At 43.2% G+C, this 15,000-nt stretch overlaps 1 protein-coding gene across 1 annotated transcript in view; it reads left to right on the top strand.

Moving 5' to 3' along the window:
• LOC143281058 (protein phosphatase 1 regulatory subunit 36-like) overlaps positions 1–15,000 on the top strand; it is a 33,053-nt gene that overhangs the window by 14,419 nt on the left and 3,634 nt on the right. Inside the window, exons 12-15 of the mRNA XM_076585970.1 lie at positions 2,813–2,842; positions 4,470–4,559; positions 10,751–10,834; positions 12,284–12,391. Of these exons, the coding sequence (XP_076442085.1) occupies positions 2,813–2,842; positions 4,470–4,559; positions 10,751–10,834; positions 12,284–12,391 (312 nt within the window). The remainder of the gene's footprint in view (positions 1–2,812; positions 2,843–4,469; positions 4,560–10,750; positions 10,835–12,283; positions 12,392–15,000) is intronic.

The raw sequence follows: 15,000 nt of genomic DNA, 5'->3' as shown, positions 1-15,000 counted from the left end.
ATTTTATCCACTTGACCGCTGACCCTTGGTGAAATGGAATCAGTGTGGCTTGAATTTGAAATGCAAGAAGCGCCTCTTGTGTACTTTTGAGTGGTGTCATTTGTCGTGTTTTGTATCGACTGCACTAGGAGACTGTTTCACACATGAAATTAAACGGACACCACCGTGGCAAAGTGGTGAGCATCGCAGACTGATGGCTGCAAGGACACAGGTTCAAAACCCAGCGGAGGGTTTGGTTTGGGCCTGTGGCTGGCTCCTATCCAGAGTTGAGTGTGCTATGGGCTTAAATGGGAAGACTGGAACCATACAGTATAGTATCATCCACTTCACAGATGCGTCTTTGGCTGTGTTGCTCTATTTTTCTGACCAACACTGCAAGTGTCTGTATCTCTTGGGCCTGGTTGATGCTGGGATATCATTATAACAGGAAGCGAATAGTACAGCCTTGTCACGTAGTCCCAAACCTATATGTTTTCCATAGCAGCATCGTCATCCTCCTCCTCCTCCTCCTCCTCCTTCTTCATCACCAGTATAAAAATAAGCCCCAAATTACGTGGCCTTTCATGCCCTGCCCTCATGGTGCTTTCACTTCCATGCTTGAGGTGAGTCTTGTCGGGGTCTTCAGTGTTGGCAGATTTATGGTGGACTGCCGTTGGAGGGACTTGGTAGCGGTCTCTACTCTCGAGGAGACATTCACTCAGTCTGACTCATGACTAAGCCATTATTGTCATTAGTAGGGGGCATAGTAGGTGGTTCTTAATTATGTTAAATCAGAACAGGCACTATCGAACACCACCGAAGTGACTCGGCAGCAGTGCAGGGTCTCCTTTGGTGTGTGGCCTCCAGGTGACCTAACATTGATGGTTCCCTGTGGACTGCCGGCAGATGAACCTGAGTGAAGCTGTGCATGGGGGACTGGGAATGAGCGGCATGGGAGTAATGCCACTGAAAGGGTGTAGATGATGGAGCAACAAAAAACAAAACAAAAGAAACAAATACAGACACCAGTATCAGTATCAGTATCAAGGAGGCGTCACTGCGCTCGGTCAAATCCATATACGCTACACAACATCTGCCAAGCAGATTCCTGACCAGCAGCATAACCCAATGTGCTTAGTCAGGCCTTGAAAAAAAAAAAGATAAATAAATAAATAGACAAAATAAAATAAAATAAAATAAATAAATAAATACCAGAGTAAGGGTTCAAACATTTCTGTTGACTTGTTATCTTGTCAACACAACTGGTACCCATAAGCCCCTTATAAAACTACTGGAAGTTACATTCAGCACTTAATGCTGTCTGTTTCAAGTGTTTGTTTGGTTGTCAGTAATGTTTGTCCTTATCCTACATCAGTGATTTTTACTGAACAAAAGTAATACACCTGAGAAGGAAGAAGTCAAAATAAAGAACGGTAATTGACATCCTGACCTGAAATCTTAATTCTATCACAGTGACTGTGACCTCTTCACTGACAAGCTAACCCCTCAGCATCAGCTTAGGGGTTAATTTCAACCATAAGTAATAATGCATTTTAATACATTTGAATGACAATGTGTTTGTTTCTTTTTAAAATGTTTAAAGCCACCACTGACAAAAAAAAACCCATCTGTATCAGCTGAGAGGTTAATTTCAAGCACAAATAATAATACATTTTATTACTTTTGAATGGCAGTGTATACTATTAGCTTCTTTTTAAATACATTTGAATGGCAGTTCTTTAATTCTTTTTAGATACATTTGAATGGCAATGTAGTAACTTCTTTTCAAATGCATTTGAATGGCAATGCATTAGCTTCTTTTTAAATACATTTGAATGGCAGTGTATCAACTTCTTTTTAAATACATTTTGTATAGTATTGTATAGTATTTTAGCTTAAACTTAGGCCGCAAGGCCTTTTGCTGATCTTTTGATCAGAGCTAATTTACCTAACTGTGGAGCTAATTCTAAACGATCTTTTGACCCTATCTAAGCTTCAGCCGAGTCTGTAACTGAGTGGTGGAAAAATGGCATTGTATTAATTCTTTTTTTATGTGGTCACAACAGATTTCTCTGAGTGAAATCTGGGGTGCTTTCCCCAGTGAGAATGCATCATTAGAGTGCAGTGCAACCTTTCACTTTCTTTGTCAGTTTTACAATTCATTGGGGATAATGTGTTTGATCTTTCCTGCAGAATTAGGCCAGTAGTGTGACATCCTGGAAAGTGAAGTGTTTTCCTGGGGTTCCGTCTCTTTTGATGCATAAATTTGGTAGATGAATGCATACATATGTGTGTAATTGTGTGTGTGTGTGTGTGTGTGTGTGTGTGTGTGTGTGTGTGTGTGTGTGTTGAGTGTGTGCATGTGCAGATACATGTTTCTGTGTGTGATTTTGTATGGTGTGTGTGTGTGTGTGTGTGTGTGTGTGCATATAAATGCTTGTGTGCGTGAGTGTTTTTGTGTGTGCCTGTGTGTGAGTACACATGTACATATGCATGTGTATGCCTGTGTGTGGGAGTCATTGTGTGTATAAACCTGTGTACAGGTGAGCGTGTGCGTGTGCATATGCATATGAATGCTTCTGTGAGCAAGTTTTTTTCTGTGTGTGCCTATGTGCAAATATGTGTAGATGTGTGAGCGTGTGCATGTGTGTGTATTAGTGTTTGTGTGTCTACTGATTTCCTTGTTCATCAACCCACAGTGTACATAACTTCTATCATGTATGTAGGCTCTACACTTGCATGGATTTTTAATTTTGTTTATTTAGAAGGTGCAGAATTGCTCATTTCCTTTGGTGAACAAGATAAAGGTAATGGGGTTTTTTTTTCTTTCTAGGAAACGACCACCTATCAAGTCGATAATCAAGTAAGTACATATGATCACCATTTTTATTTCAGTTGTTGCTCTGTGTGTGTGTGTGCATGTGTGTGTGTGTGTGTGTACGAGTCAAATGCAACACATAGATGTATGCACACATACACACACACATTCAGTCATGTGTATATATGTATATACACACACATGCACACACACACACACACACACACACACACACACACACACACACACACACACACACACACACACACAGAGTTTTATATGACTAAAACTGAACTGTGCCAAGAAAAAAAAAAAAAAAGAGAAAAAAGAAATACATTGTAAGTTAGATAAAGTATTGTGCTTGTGCTGTATGTGTAGATGAATGTAATTCTTAGCTACGTATGATTATTGAATTGAGTATTTATTGGTGATGTGCACATAATATGTTATTATTTCATATATAATTTGTTTTCTCCCCTTTATTTTGTTTTAGTTTTATTTATTTATCTTCACTTTGGTATCTATACAATTTATTTCACTGGCCATGGCATACATTATGTGAGCCTATATTGTATTTGGTAGATATTTGTTATGAACTGAGTACATACTGAAACTTTGGAGCATGATCAAATGTGTTCTTCTTTTGATGCAATGCATTGTTTAATTTTTTTTTAGATTTAATTTGATTTGATTTTACAAATATGTCACTTTTTTTTTAATCTGCAAACATGTTAACAATTTCTCTTTTAGAGATAATATAATGTTATTGTGTCCTGTTATGGATATAGACAACAATGAACAGTCATATGCAATGCCTATGCTTTTGACTAAAAAAAGAAAAAAAAAATCATCTCTTTATCTTAGCAAGCATTTCAATGATATCACTTTTAGAGGCGATAAAGTGTTATTGTATCCTGTTGCGGGTAAAGAAGACAATAGCACTCATGCATAATGCCAACACATTGATATGAAAAATATGTTGCCTTTTTATCATGTCAGCAGTTTCTCATCAAGAGTTCATAACATGTTTATGTACCCTGTACCTTGTCACCGATAAAGACAGCGATAAGAATTCGGTAAGAAAAGCAAGAGGAGAGGGGAAGTGGGGGGCGGGTGGGGGAGAAGCGAAAGTATCTGAGATGGGTTGGTTGTGTAGATAACACTGCAGGGACACTGTACACTGGAGATGCTGAAGCGAAGTCGGTTGTAGACTGGACTTCTGACCTGCTGTCCACCAGTGATCAGGGTTCGAGGCCCCCTGTTTCAACATGGTGTTGTGTCCTTGGGAAAGGCACTTGACTCCCATTTTCCTCACTCCACCCAGGTGTGAATGGGTACCTGATTTCAGTCGGGGGAGGGTTAAAACGGCGGAAGGATAGGATTGGGCCCCACCTTCCTGTGCCAATCCCAAGACACAGTGGATATGAATTCACTGCCCTGATAGTCATGTAAAAGGTTCTGGCAACTTTTTGTCTAACCACTACACACTATAACACCCACTCCCTGTTGGAGACACCAGGATGTAAGAAATGGAAAAGAAGGGTTAAGGGGAGGGGAGGGGGGGGGGTTGAAAGAGAAGGGGAGGTTTCAGAGACAGGGTGACACTTTACCTACAGGCACACTACATGTTGCAACACAGGAGTAACCTACCATGCATTTCCTTCTGCTGCAGTCAGCGTTCTCCAGCCATCGTGTCCATTCTGCCCTCTCCAAAGGAGGAGGCCAACTGGCTGTTCAAGAAGGGAGGAGCCATGTCGGCATCGTAAGTCATGCTCCAGTCCAGCGTTTCCTACAAAGTCTCTTCAGGCAGCTTCTCGTCTCTCACTGGCACTGGCCTTGAATTACCTCTCTGATATTCTTCATTAATACACCCTGTAGAGTACACATACACTCGAAGTCTCTTTGTTTAGATGTTTTTAGTATTTATTTCAACATAATGGAGTGTCATGCTGTCTGCCCGAATTACGACCGGCTGCTTCCGGTTCATCACGTGACCTCTAATTCTTAGTTAAAGGGAACTAACAATAATGGACATAATTCAATATGAGAACATTACATCCCTCCCAACATTGAATGAAAACTTTACATAATATATGATTTAAATTTAAATTGAATTGACTTAGAAAAAGAAAACAAGCTCCTGCTTAAACAAGCTCCTGCTTTAACAACATTGAAACTTTGATCAAGAGACTTTTATAAATGATAGGATTCAGTTATTTTAAACATGAAATGAATTATCACACTCAGTCCAAAAATAATATGAATCAACGTTTGAACTTGAAGTTAAAATTAAAGAAAGGTTTATCTTTGGAAACAGTCTCCGTAGCCATGTCAAAATGAAACGAAGCCTTCTTGGCATAGTCCAATAGATTCAGCATTGAGTCAAGTTCCATTGCTCATCAAACAAACCAACATAATCAAATACATGTACACTAATCTAGTGTTTACTGGTGCAAAGTATTATTTTGTTGAAGTGCATGATAATAACAGGAATCACCAGGTTCATTATTTTGTTTGCCTGTAATGCGTAATGATTATCAGCTTCTCCTCCACCTATTTGCATGAAAAGAGTGATCTAAATGATAAATTAAAAAAAAAAAAAAATTGCGCCTACTCTATAACTCCACAACTATACTGGAGTTATGGTCTAGGTAAACCGAGCCAGTAGGGCCTTTCTAGGGTTATACCTAGCTAACTATGCACCACAATGAAGAACACAGAATTTGATGACCAGGTAAATCCAATGTTATCAGCGGCCAGGTGTATATGGGTACTGCTGATGGTAGTGATGCTGGAGCGATAGTCCATGACGGTTACTGATCTAGCACATAGTCCTGCAAGTGTCCTGGTTTGCGGACATTTCTACTGCTCCTGCGGAGTTGGGGTTGGGGTTGGGGTTGCGACTGGGGTTTGGGTTTCGGCTGCTTTGGACTGGGGAGTGACTGGGGAATATGTTTGGAATTTGACTGGGGCATGGGGCTGGGATGTGGCACTAAATTCTCAGTCTGTATGGCCACGGGCGGGGAACTGGGAAGTCTGCGGGGTGGGGTTTTGATGCGACTGCCGTTGCTGGTGATGATGTCCTCTGCGACGGCTGCTCTTGCGGCGATGACGTCGTCGCTGGGGATGTCCTCATCCTCGGTGAGGGCCTCGTCCTCCTGCATCGCGGGCTGTGTCGTGTCAGGAAGCCTCCGGAACATCGCAGCGTTGCGGGTCACTGTAGAGCCATCGGGTTTGAGGGCAGTGACCATAGAGCCCTTGCTCGCTGTGACAACGAGCGGCTTAGGCCAGAAGGGAGTGGAGAACTTGTCCTGCTTGGCCTGACGAACCAGGACCTTATCTCCTGCGGAGATTCTGCTGGGCTTGGCGTGATGACGACGGTCAGCAGCAATCTTCATCCTTTTCTTGGCATCACCATCTCGCTGTTGTAGCTCTTTGTCGACTGGGCTGCTCGATGGTTTGTGCAGCTGTGGCATCTTGGTTCTCGGTTCTCGTCCGAACATCAGGTAGTACGGCGAGAAACAGGTAGTTGCGTGTGGTGTGCATCTGTACATGCGAAGAAACACATACATGTCCTGTTTCCAGTTCTTGTGTTGGATTTTGGCAGAACGAATTGACTTCAGAAGCGGTTTGTTGAACGTCTCTGCTTGCGAGTTTGATCTTGGCCACAAGGGTGTGATCTTGCGATGCTTGACGCCACACTGTGTCAGAAAGTTTTTCCATGTAGCGGATCGGAACTGTGGTCCATTGTCTGTTTTGATTACTTTTGGGAAACTGAACTCGGCAAAAATTTTGTCCACGACTGGAATGATGGAGTCAATGGTTGTCTTGCGAACGATTTCGACGACTGGATACCGGGAGTATTCGTCTTGGATTACCAGAAGGCTCTCGCCACTTGGTAATGGTCCGCAAAAGTCCATACTGAGATGCTGCCAGGGTCCTGGGGGGAGTTCAGACATGGCAAGTGGCTCCATGTTTCTCCTGTTGGTGTTTGCTTGGCATGGAATACATTCGCGAATGGCCTTCTCAGCTTTTGTAGTCATGTTTGGAAACCATACCTTTGAGCGTAGGAGCGCCTTGGTCTTGTTGATACCTTGGTGACCTTCATGAGCTAACTTGATGACTTTGTCTTGTAGCGCACTCGGAATGACCACTAGTATTCCCTGGAGTAAGATGTCTTGCTCAGCATTGATGCTCAAACTGTCTTTGACGTTGCGGAATGCTCTGAATGTTTCCGCCTGCATGTCTGGTGGGCATGTGTGCCATCGGCCTGTTCGGACCAACTCCATGATCTTCACCAGTGTGGGATCACCTGTGGTTGCTCTCCGGATGTCTTCTGTAGTGATGGCGACTGGGGTGTTCGTGTCGGTGACGAACTGTACGAATTCTTCCGCTGCTTTCTCCTCTCTGGATGAGACGGTGCCAGGGATTGGATGTCTTGAAAGGTAGTCTGCCGGATTGTCCTTGCCTGGCTTGTACACGACCTCCATTTTGTAGGGTTGAAGTCGCATGGCCCATCTTTGAATTCTGGCGGGGGGTGACGGCTTGCTCCAGATGGTGGTTAGGGGTTTGTGATCGGTGACCACTGTGAAGCTGCTGCCACGAACATAGATGTCAAAATGTTCACAGGCCCATACGATGGCTAGCGCTTCTCGCTCTGTTTGAGAGTAGCGCTGTTCTACTTCACTCAGGGCCCGGCTGGCGTAGCATACTGGCTTGTTTTCTTGAGAAAGAAGAGCGGCGATGCCCACAGGGCTGGCGTCCACCAGTATCTCAGTTTTCTTGCTGGTGTCGAAGTACACCAGGGTTGCTGACTCACACAGTGCTTGTTTCACGGCACACAGAGCTCTAGCTTCTTCTTCGCCCCAGCTCCACGGCACGTCTTGTCTGGTGAGACGACGGAGAGGCTCTGTGATGGTTGCAAAGTTCGGAATGAACCTAGCACTGTACTGCGCCATTCCAAGAAACGAACGGAGTTCGGAGCTGTTCTGAGGTTCTGCGGCGTCCTTGAGCGCGGCGACCTTGGCTGGGTCAGGTCTGAGTCCGTCGGCACTGAAGATGAATCCGTAGAACTCGATCTCCTTCTTTCTGAACTGGCACTTGGAACTGTTCACGGTCAGCCCAGCTTGATGGAGAGTGGTGAGTAGCTTGTGCAGATTTCTATCATGTTCTTCAGCGTCTTTGCCAAAAACTATGATGTCATCACTGACGTTGCGACTACCTGCTACATCAGCTATCACAGTTTGTATGGTGTGTTGGAAGATCTCTGCGGCTGAATTTATGCCAAAACTGAGACGTTTGTAACGGTATAGTCCACAGTGTGTAGAGAACGTTGTGATTCCCCGGGATTCAGGTTTGAGTGTCAGTTGATGGTAGCCCGATCTCAAATCGATCTTGCTGAAAACTGTTGCGCCGTGTAAGTCGGTGACCAGCTCCTCGATCGTTGGTGTGACATGACGTGTCCTCATGATTGTCTTGTTTGCGTCTCTCATGTCTACGCAGAGTCGTATCTCGGCTGGTTTCTTTGGCTTCGGTACAGTCACTATTCTTGAAACCCATTCTGTCGATGAGTCTGACACTTTTTCTATGACATCCTCCTTTTCAAGTTTTTCAAGCTCTTTCTCCACTTGGCTTCTGAGATGGAACGGTACTCGCGAGTGTTTTCTAGCAACAGGGGGTACACTTTTGTCTACATGTATTGTCACTTCAACGTTTTTGAGGTTGCCTATGCCTTCAGTGATACCAGGATACTTGCTCAGAATGTCTTTCTGGATGAAGTTCACGTCAATTTGCAGGATCCCAAGCTCTTCTGACGTCTGTCGTCCTAGCAGCGGCGGTTGAGAGCCCGGAATGACTAAGAACTCAGCTGTGACTGGTTGTTTTCCTGCGACTTGGATTTCTGCTTTCACCATTTTCTTGGCTGTTATCGGTGGTGACCCATAGGGGTATAGTGTACGCTTGCATTCCTCGAATTCGGCACCTCGTTGCTTCAGTTTGGCAGCTGCTGTAGAGTTGAGAATGTTGACCGACGCGCCACTGTCCACGATCATGTTAATGGGTTCATCCTCAATCAGTACTGTTACCTCATTGGGGGTTGGCTCAACTGCGAAGACGTATTCATCCGAGTCCGATGATGGTTGTTGTTCCGAGTATAATGACTGTTGTTGTTGTTCCTCCACAAAGTGAAGTCGACCACGGTTTTTCCTTCCAGCTCGTCCTCTGTTTTGTCGCTGACCTCGTTGGCCTTCAGTTGTTTCTCGTTTTGGTTTGCGGCATTGGGCAGCAAAATGGCCTTTCAAATTGCAATTCCAGCAAGTCACGTTTTGTGAACATTTACACTCAGAAGATTTATGTCCTGCACGTCCGCGTCGGCCACACTTGATACTTGAGTGGGTACTCACACTGCTACTAGAGTTACTGTTTGCACCTCTACTACCTCTGTATTTGCTACTGTCAGTGTTTCTGTCAACTCTGCCTCTCCCACTACTTTGTCTGACTGCAAACACGTTTTCTCTTTCACCTGCTATCAACTGGGACTGTTGTTCTGACAGTTCTTTGGAAGCGGCTAAGGACAGACATTTTTCCAGTGTCAAGTCTTTTTCTGCTAGTAGCCTAGTACGGAGTTTGTCAGAAGCACACTTGTCTATCACTTGGTCATGTATGAAGTCGGCTGTGCCATCGCCAAAGTCACAGTCCTTGGCTAGTTGACGAAGTCGGGTAACATACTGTGCTACACTTTCATTGTCACCCTGCTTTGCTTGACGAAACATGTGACGGAGGTACGGGAGATTCTTTGCCGGTTTGAAATAGTTCGTCAGTGCTTCTGCTGCCTGTTCATACTCTGGCGGTTGTGGGTCGAACGTGAAAAATATTTCTTGGGTTTCTGTACCTGCACAGTGAAGCAAAAGTTGTCTCTTCTGTCTTCCGTCAGTGCATCCTGAAGCGTCAGCAAAAAGTTCGAAGCTTCTAAGCCATCTTTCCCAACGCTGAAACACGCTAGCAACATCACCATGTGGGTTGAACGGAGACACGGACGGCACGGAGATGTTTGCAACAGTTCTGACTGCTGCTGCTGCATTTTGTTCGTTTTCTCCCATTGCGCGGTGTTCGGTTACTCACTCGTCGCCAAATGTAGAGTACACATACACTCGAAGTCTCTTTGTTTAGATGTTTTTAGTATTTATTTCAACATAATGGAGTGTCATGCTGTCTGCCCGAATTACGACCGGCTGCTTCCGGTTCATCACGTGACCTCTAATTCTTAGTTAAAGGGAACTAACAATAATGGACATAATTCAATATGAGAACATTACACACCCCATTTCGAAATTCCATTTATCTATTGATAATCAAAGTGTTTGTGTCACATCCGTCAGAACTAAATCCTTCTGTCAGCTGTCTTTCCTTTCAGGGTCCAACCATCTGGTACAGCCTTCCACTGAACATCAGATACTCCACTTCCACAGCCTCTTTCAGATTTCCTTTGAAGAACCATCTGCATGTGTGTGTGTGTGTGTGTGTGTGTGTGTGTGTGTGTGTGTGTGTGTGTGTGTGTGTGTACATAACCTGTTTATGTACAAAGACACTTTTCATGTTGGAAAACATCACATGAGATGCACACATATCGGGTGTCCCAAAAAAACGTGAACCACTTTTTGACAAGTATTTTCTCAGTGACAGAGAAACACCCGATATATATATATATACAAACAACATTGTTTCTACATACAGGAAGTCACATTTGTGTCTTTGTACATAAATACAAGTTATGTGCATGCTTTCACATATATATATGCATATATATATATGTGTGAAAGCATGCACATAACCTGTATTTTTGTACAATGACGTAAACGTGACTTCCTGTATGTAGAAACAACGTTGATTATGTTTTTATTGTTATGGCAACAGTTTTGAGCCAATCGTGCCTTTGTTTTTATTTTCCTTTCAAAGGAGTTTTGAACCAGAGGAAGAAGACTCTGAGAACTTGGTTGAGGAACGTTTCAGAGACTTGCTCATTGATGTGAAGACATTCAAGTAAGTATTGTATTCATGAGAAGGAAGTTTGTTCTTTTTTGTTTGTTTCTCTTTTTTTGTGTGCCCCAGATTTTGGAACATTTTGTTTTCTTATTTTGACCATGATGAATGGTGATGGGGGTGATGAAGATGCTGCTCTGCTGGTCTATTTAGGTTTAGGACAAATTGAAAAGGCTGTACTCTCATAATATATCCTGGCGTTTGGTGTTGGTCAGGAAATTATAGTAACAGTCCTAAATAATCATTCATGAAGTGGATCACCCTCAACTGCTGGTCCCAGTCTTCCCATTTGAACCCATAGCACACTCAGTTCTGGGCAGGATTTGGCCTCAGGCCAAAAAAAAGCCCACTTCTGATGGAAACTGAACCTGCATCTTCCTAGTTGTCAGTCTGCAACCCTAAACAGTACACCATGGCAGCTGGTGGAAATTAGTATTTTAACAACAGAGACAAAAATTTTAAAGGGTTATTTCAGTTCAACTGAAGATACACCAAGTGATGTCTGGTGGTGGTGGTGGTGTGTGTGTGTGTACATGTGTGTGTGTGTGTGTTTGTGTGTACATGTGTGTGTGTGTGTGTGTGTGTGTGTGTGTGTGTGTGCGTGTGCATGGAATCATTTGTCAGATGATTTGTAATATTATTCTGGTTTCACAAGTTATCTTGACTGAAGATCAAAGTCACAGTGGGAGGGAAATTGTTTGGATGTGTGATATGAAATAAACAACCACAAGATTACTGTTATTGCTTGATATGCTTGTTGATTTTTTATTTGTTTTTGGCTTGCAATGTAAAAACAACAACACAAAAACAAAACAAAAACTAAACAGACAAAAGCATCTGGTAAAATAAGTACATATTGATTTAGTTACAGGACAGGCATTCTAGGAGAACCATGCATGTTCAGTCCCATGATTTTGTTACAGGACAAGCATTCTAGGAGAACAGTACATGTTCAACTCCATGATTTAGTCACAGGACAGGCATTCTAGGAAAACCATGCATGTTCAGTCCCAAGATTTTGTTACAGGACAGGCATTCTAGGAGAACAGTACATGTTCAGCTCCATGATTTTGTTACAGGACAGGCATTCTAGGAGAACAGTACATGTTCAACTCCATGATTTTGTTACAGGACAGGCAATCTAGGAGAACAGTACATTTTCAGTCCCATGATTTTGTTACAGGAGAGGCAATCTAGGAGAACAGTACATGTTCAGCTCCATGATTTTGTTACAGGACAGGCATTCTAGGAGAACCGTACATGTTCAGTCCCATGATTTTGTTACAGGACAGGCATTCTAGGAGAACCGTACATGTTCAGTCCCATGATTTTGTTACAGGACAGGCATTCTAGGAGAACCGTACAACATGTTCAACTCCATGATTTTGTTACAGGACAGGCATTCTAGGAGAACCGTACAACATGTTCAACTCCATGATTTTGTTACAGGACAGGCATTCTAGGAGAACCGTACAACATGTTCAACCCCATGACCCTCAGCCCTCTGGGAGCAGAGAACGAAGATGAAGAACATGAGGGGGAGGATGGAGAAAAAGCGTAAGATGATAAGTACTTTGTGTGTGCATGCATTGGTCTTTGTGTGTGTCTATCAGTTGTGTCTGTGTGTGTGTGTGTGTGTGTGTGTGTGTGTGTGCGCGCGCGCGCACGTGCGTGCATGCATTGGTCTTTGTGTGTGTCTATCAGTTGTGTCTGTGTGTGTGTATGTGGGGGTGGGGAGTGGGGGTGCACATAGCACTCATGCATGTGTATGAGCATGCATATGGACTATATGCCTGGGTTCATTTTTGTGTGTATGTATGTGTGGTGCTTGCTACTGGTCAACATATAGCTCTGCACTACCTTCCGCATCTGGGAAGTAAACCCAGCAAGAAAATATGATATGGATAGGGATGGTCTCTGCCACATTTGACTTGCCAGTGACATGCCGCATCATGAAAGAAAAGATTACAGACCATACCAGATCGGTCACAGCTTGAGGTGATATTGACCATACCATCTGTCGACCATCACCAGGGCGGAACTGAAAAGTGAAGTGTTATTGCATGTTAATAAACATCAGATACACTGATCATATCACCAGTGAGCAAGTGCACCAAACCATCAAGCAGCACAGTGGACCTTATGAAGATCTGCTGACATCAGTTATGAAAAGAAAACTATGTGGGATGGGAAAAACCATTTGCAGACACGGATGTTCAGTGCTGGCACTTTAGTTGGCCCAGCGAAAGTTCATGAACCCAGGAAGTAGGGCATGGATATAAATAAACGTGGCTGACAAACAGGCCGTGCCAGCGGCACTCGCTGTACGCTTGTTCAGCGGTAAATCTGCTTTGTTTCTTTCGCGCATCATCTTCCCGGATGGATTGGAAATAACGACAAAAGAAGTGGGTTTCTACAAAGAATGCAAAATGAGCTTTCCATTGACTCCAAACACAATATATTTTCTTACATAGCAACTGTTGCGGCAACGGTTGAAACATGCATGAAGAAAGAGAAGAGAAGGTCAAGCAGAAACATGATTGCAAAAATCGTAAAATTTAAATCCCTCTCTAAGAAAACATACGCTTATTACAATGAAATCGTAAAAATCACCAAAACATTTAGCATGCCTGCATGCAGATCAGCCCACCCTTTTGAGTTGTAGATTTTTTCTTGTCAGCACAACAAGTGTTTAAATGAACACACTGTAGCATGGTGAGTGCAAGCAGCAGGGGCATGTAGAGCAGGGTGAGTGTAATCGCTGCAGGAAATGTGTGGATGCTATGGAAGCGTGAGAAAAGTGGGGCAGGGGCTGCGGGGCCAAGTGAAACAAAGAAGGCAGTGTCCAGGTTTGGCACGCGGGGCCAGAAATACCGCGCGCGGTGAATGCGCCGGCCAATGCAGAGTGTGGTGGGAAAGTCTGGCATTAAAAAAAGTTTGACCCCAGACGCTAGACGCTGCTCGGAAACTAAAGAGGTGGATTTTGTGCTCGGCTGAGCAGCCGTGCAGAGACCCAAGCTTTGACACACAAACAACAAACCTGCAGGAATCTGGTGAACAGTTCTTCTATATGGTGCCCCAGTGACTCTTCACAGAGTTGAGAGAAAGAAGATCATGTGTGTTTGCATGTGTATATTTGTGTGCAAGTGTGCACACAAGAAATCATATATGTGCACATGTGTATGTGTATGGGGTGGGAGGATAGAGAAGAGGGGAGTGTATGCATGGATGTAGGAGCATGCACTGGTCAGTGCGATTTTATTGTTATTTTCTTCTTGCCTTTTATGGATGATTTTTGACTCAAAGTGAATCAGTGTTATAACTCTATGTTCTGTTGTGTGTGTGTGTGTGTGTGTGTGTGTGTGTGAGTGTGTGTGTGTGTGTGTCTGTGTCTGTGTCTCTGTGTGGTAAACTTTAACAAATTAATTTTCTTTTTTTTCATTCAGTGTCAATGTCTCCTTTACTGCCTATTTAAAATAATTTCTTAAATAATCTTGATATATATGAAAAAAAAAGGTTTAAATGGTGTTATTATGTGGATACTGAATTATCTGGAATGAACATTAAAGAAAAATTGAATCAATCATTTCTTTCAGTTTCAGTCAGTCTGTTGTAGACTGGTTTGTGCAGATTAATGTTATGGTATGTCTGAGGTGATGTCAATGTCTCATTTACCGCTGATCTAACCCCTAGGCTGCCTATATAAAGAGATAACTCGTCATGGCCAGCATGTATGCTTCGCTGCCACAATGACAAGATAACTCGTCATCGAAATATTCTGACTTTTCCCTGGTTTGCATTCACTTTGTTGACAAAAATAGTGGTAGCTTTAGCCTGGGGAATCTTTCTAGATTCTATTCATAGCTAGAAACCCCATCTACGTCATGAAGCAGTCCTTTATTTGAATGTTTTGGTTGGGTCACTGTCCAAGTGTTTGCCTGACTTCTCTCCTCGCTCGCTCAACAAAATGTCGGACAAGACATGCGATCGTGACGAACTAAATCAACCAAGATTTCTTTCTTTAGCTGATGCTCAGAAAGAATTGAAGCATAAATTTGAAGGAAAAGACAGTGATGAACATTTATAGGACGATTTGATAGAAAATAAAGGGAGCAATCAAGAGAGTGGCCAAGATGCAACTATCAGTGAGTGATGCCAGCTGTACA

Source organism: Babylonia areolata, chromosome 4 (assembly GCF_041734735.1).
Source record: "Babylonia areolata isolate BAREFJ2019XMU chromosome 4, ASM4173473v1, whole genome shotgun sequence".
Lineage (NCBI taxonomy): Eukaryota > Metazoa > Mollusca > Gastropoda > Neogastropoda > Buccinidae > Babylonia > Babylonia areolata.
This window is presented reverse-complemented; position numbering and strand designations above follow the sequence as displayed.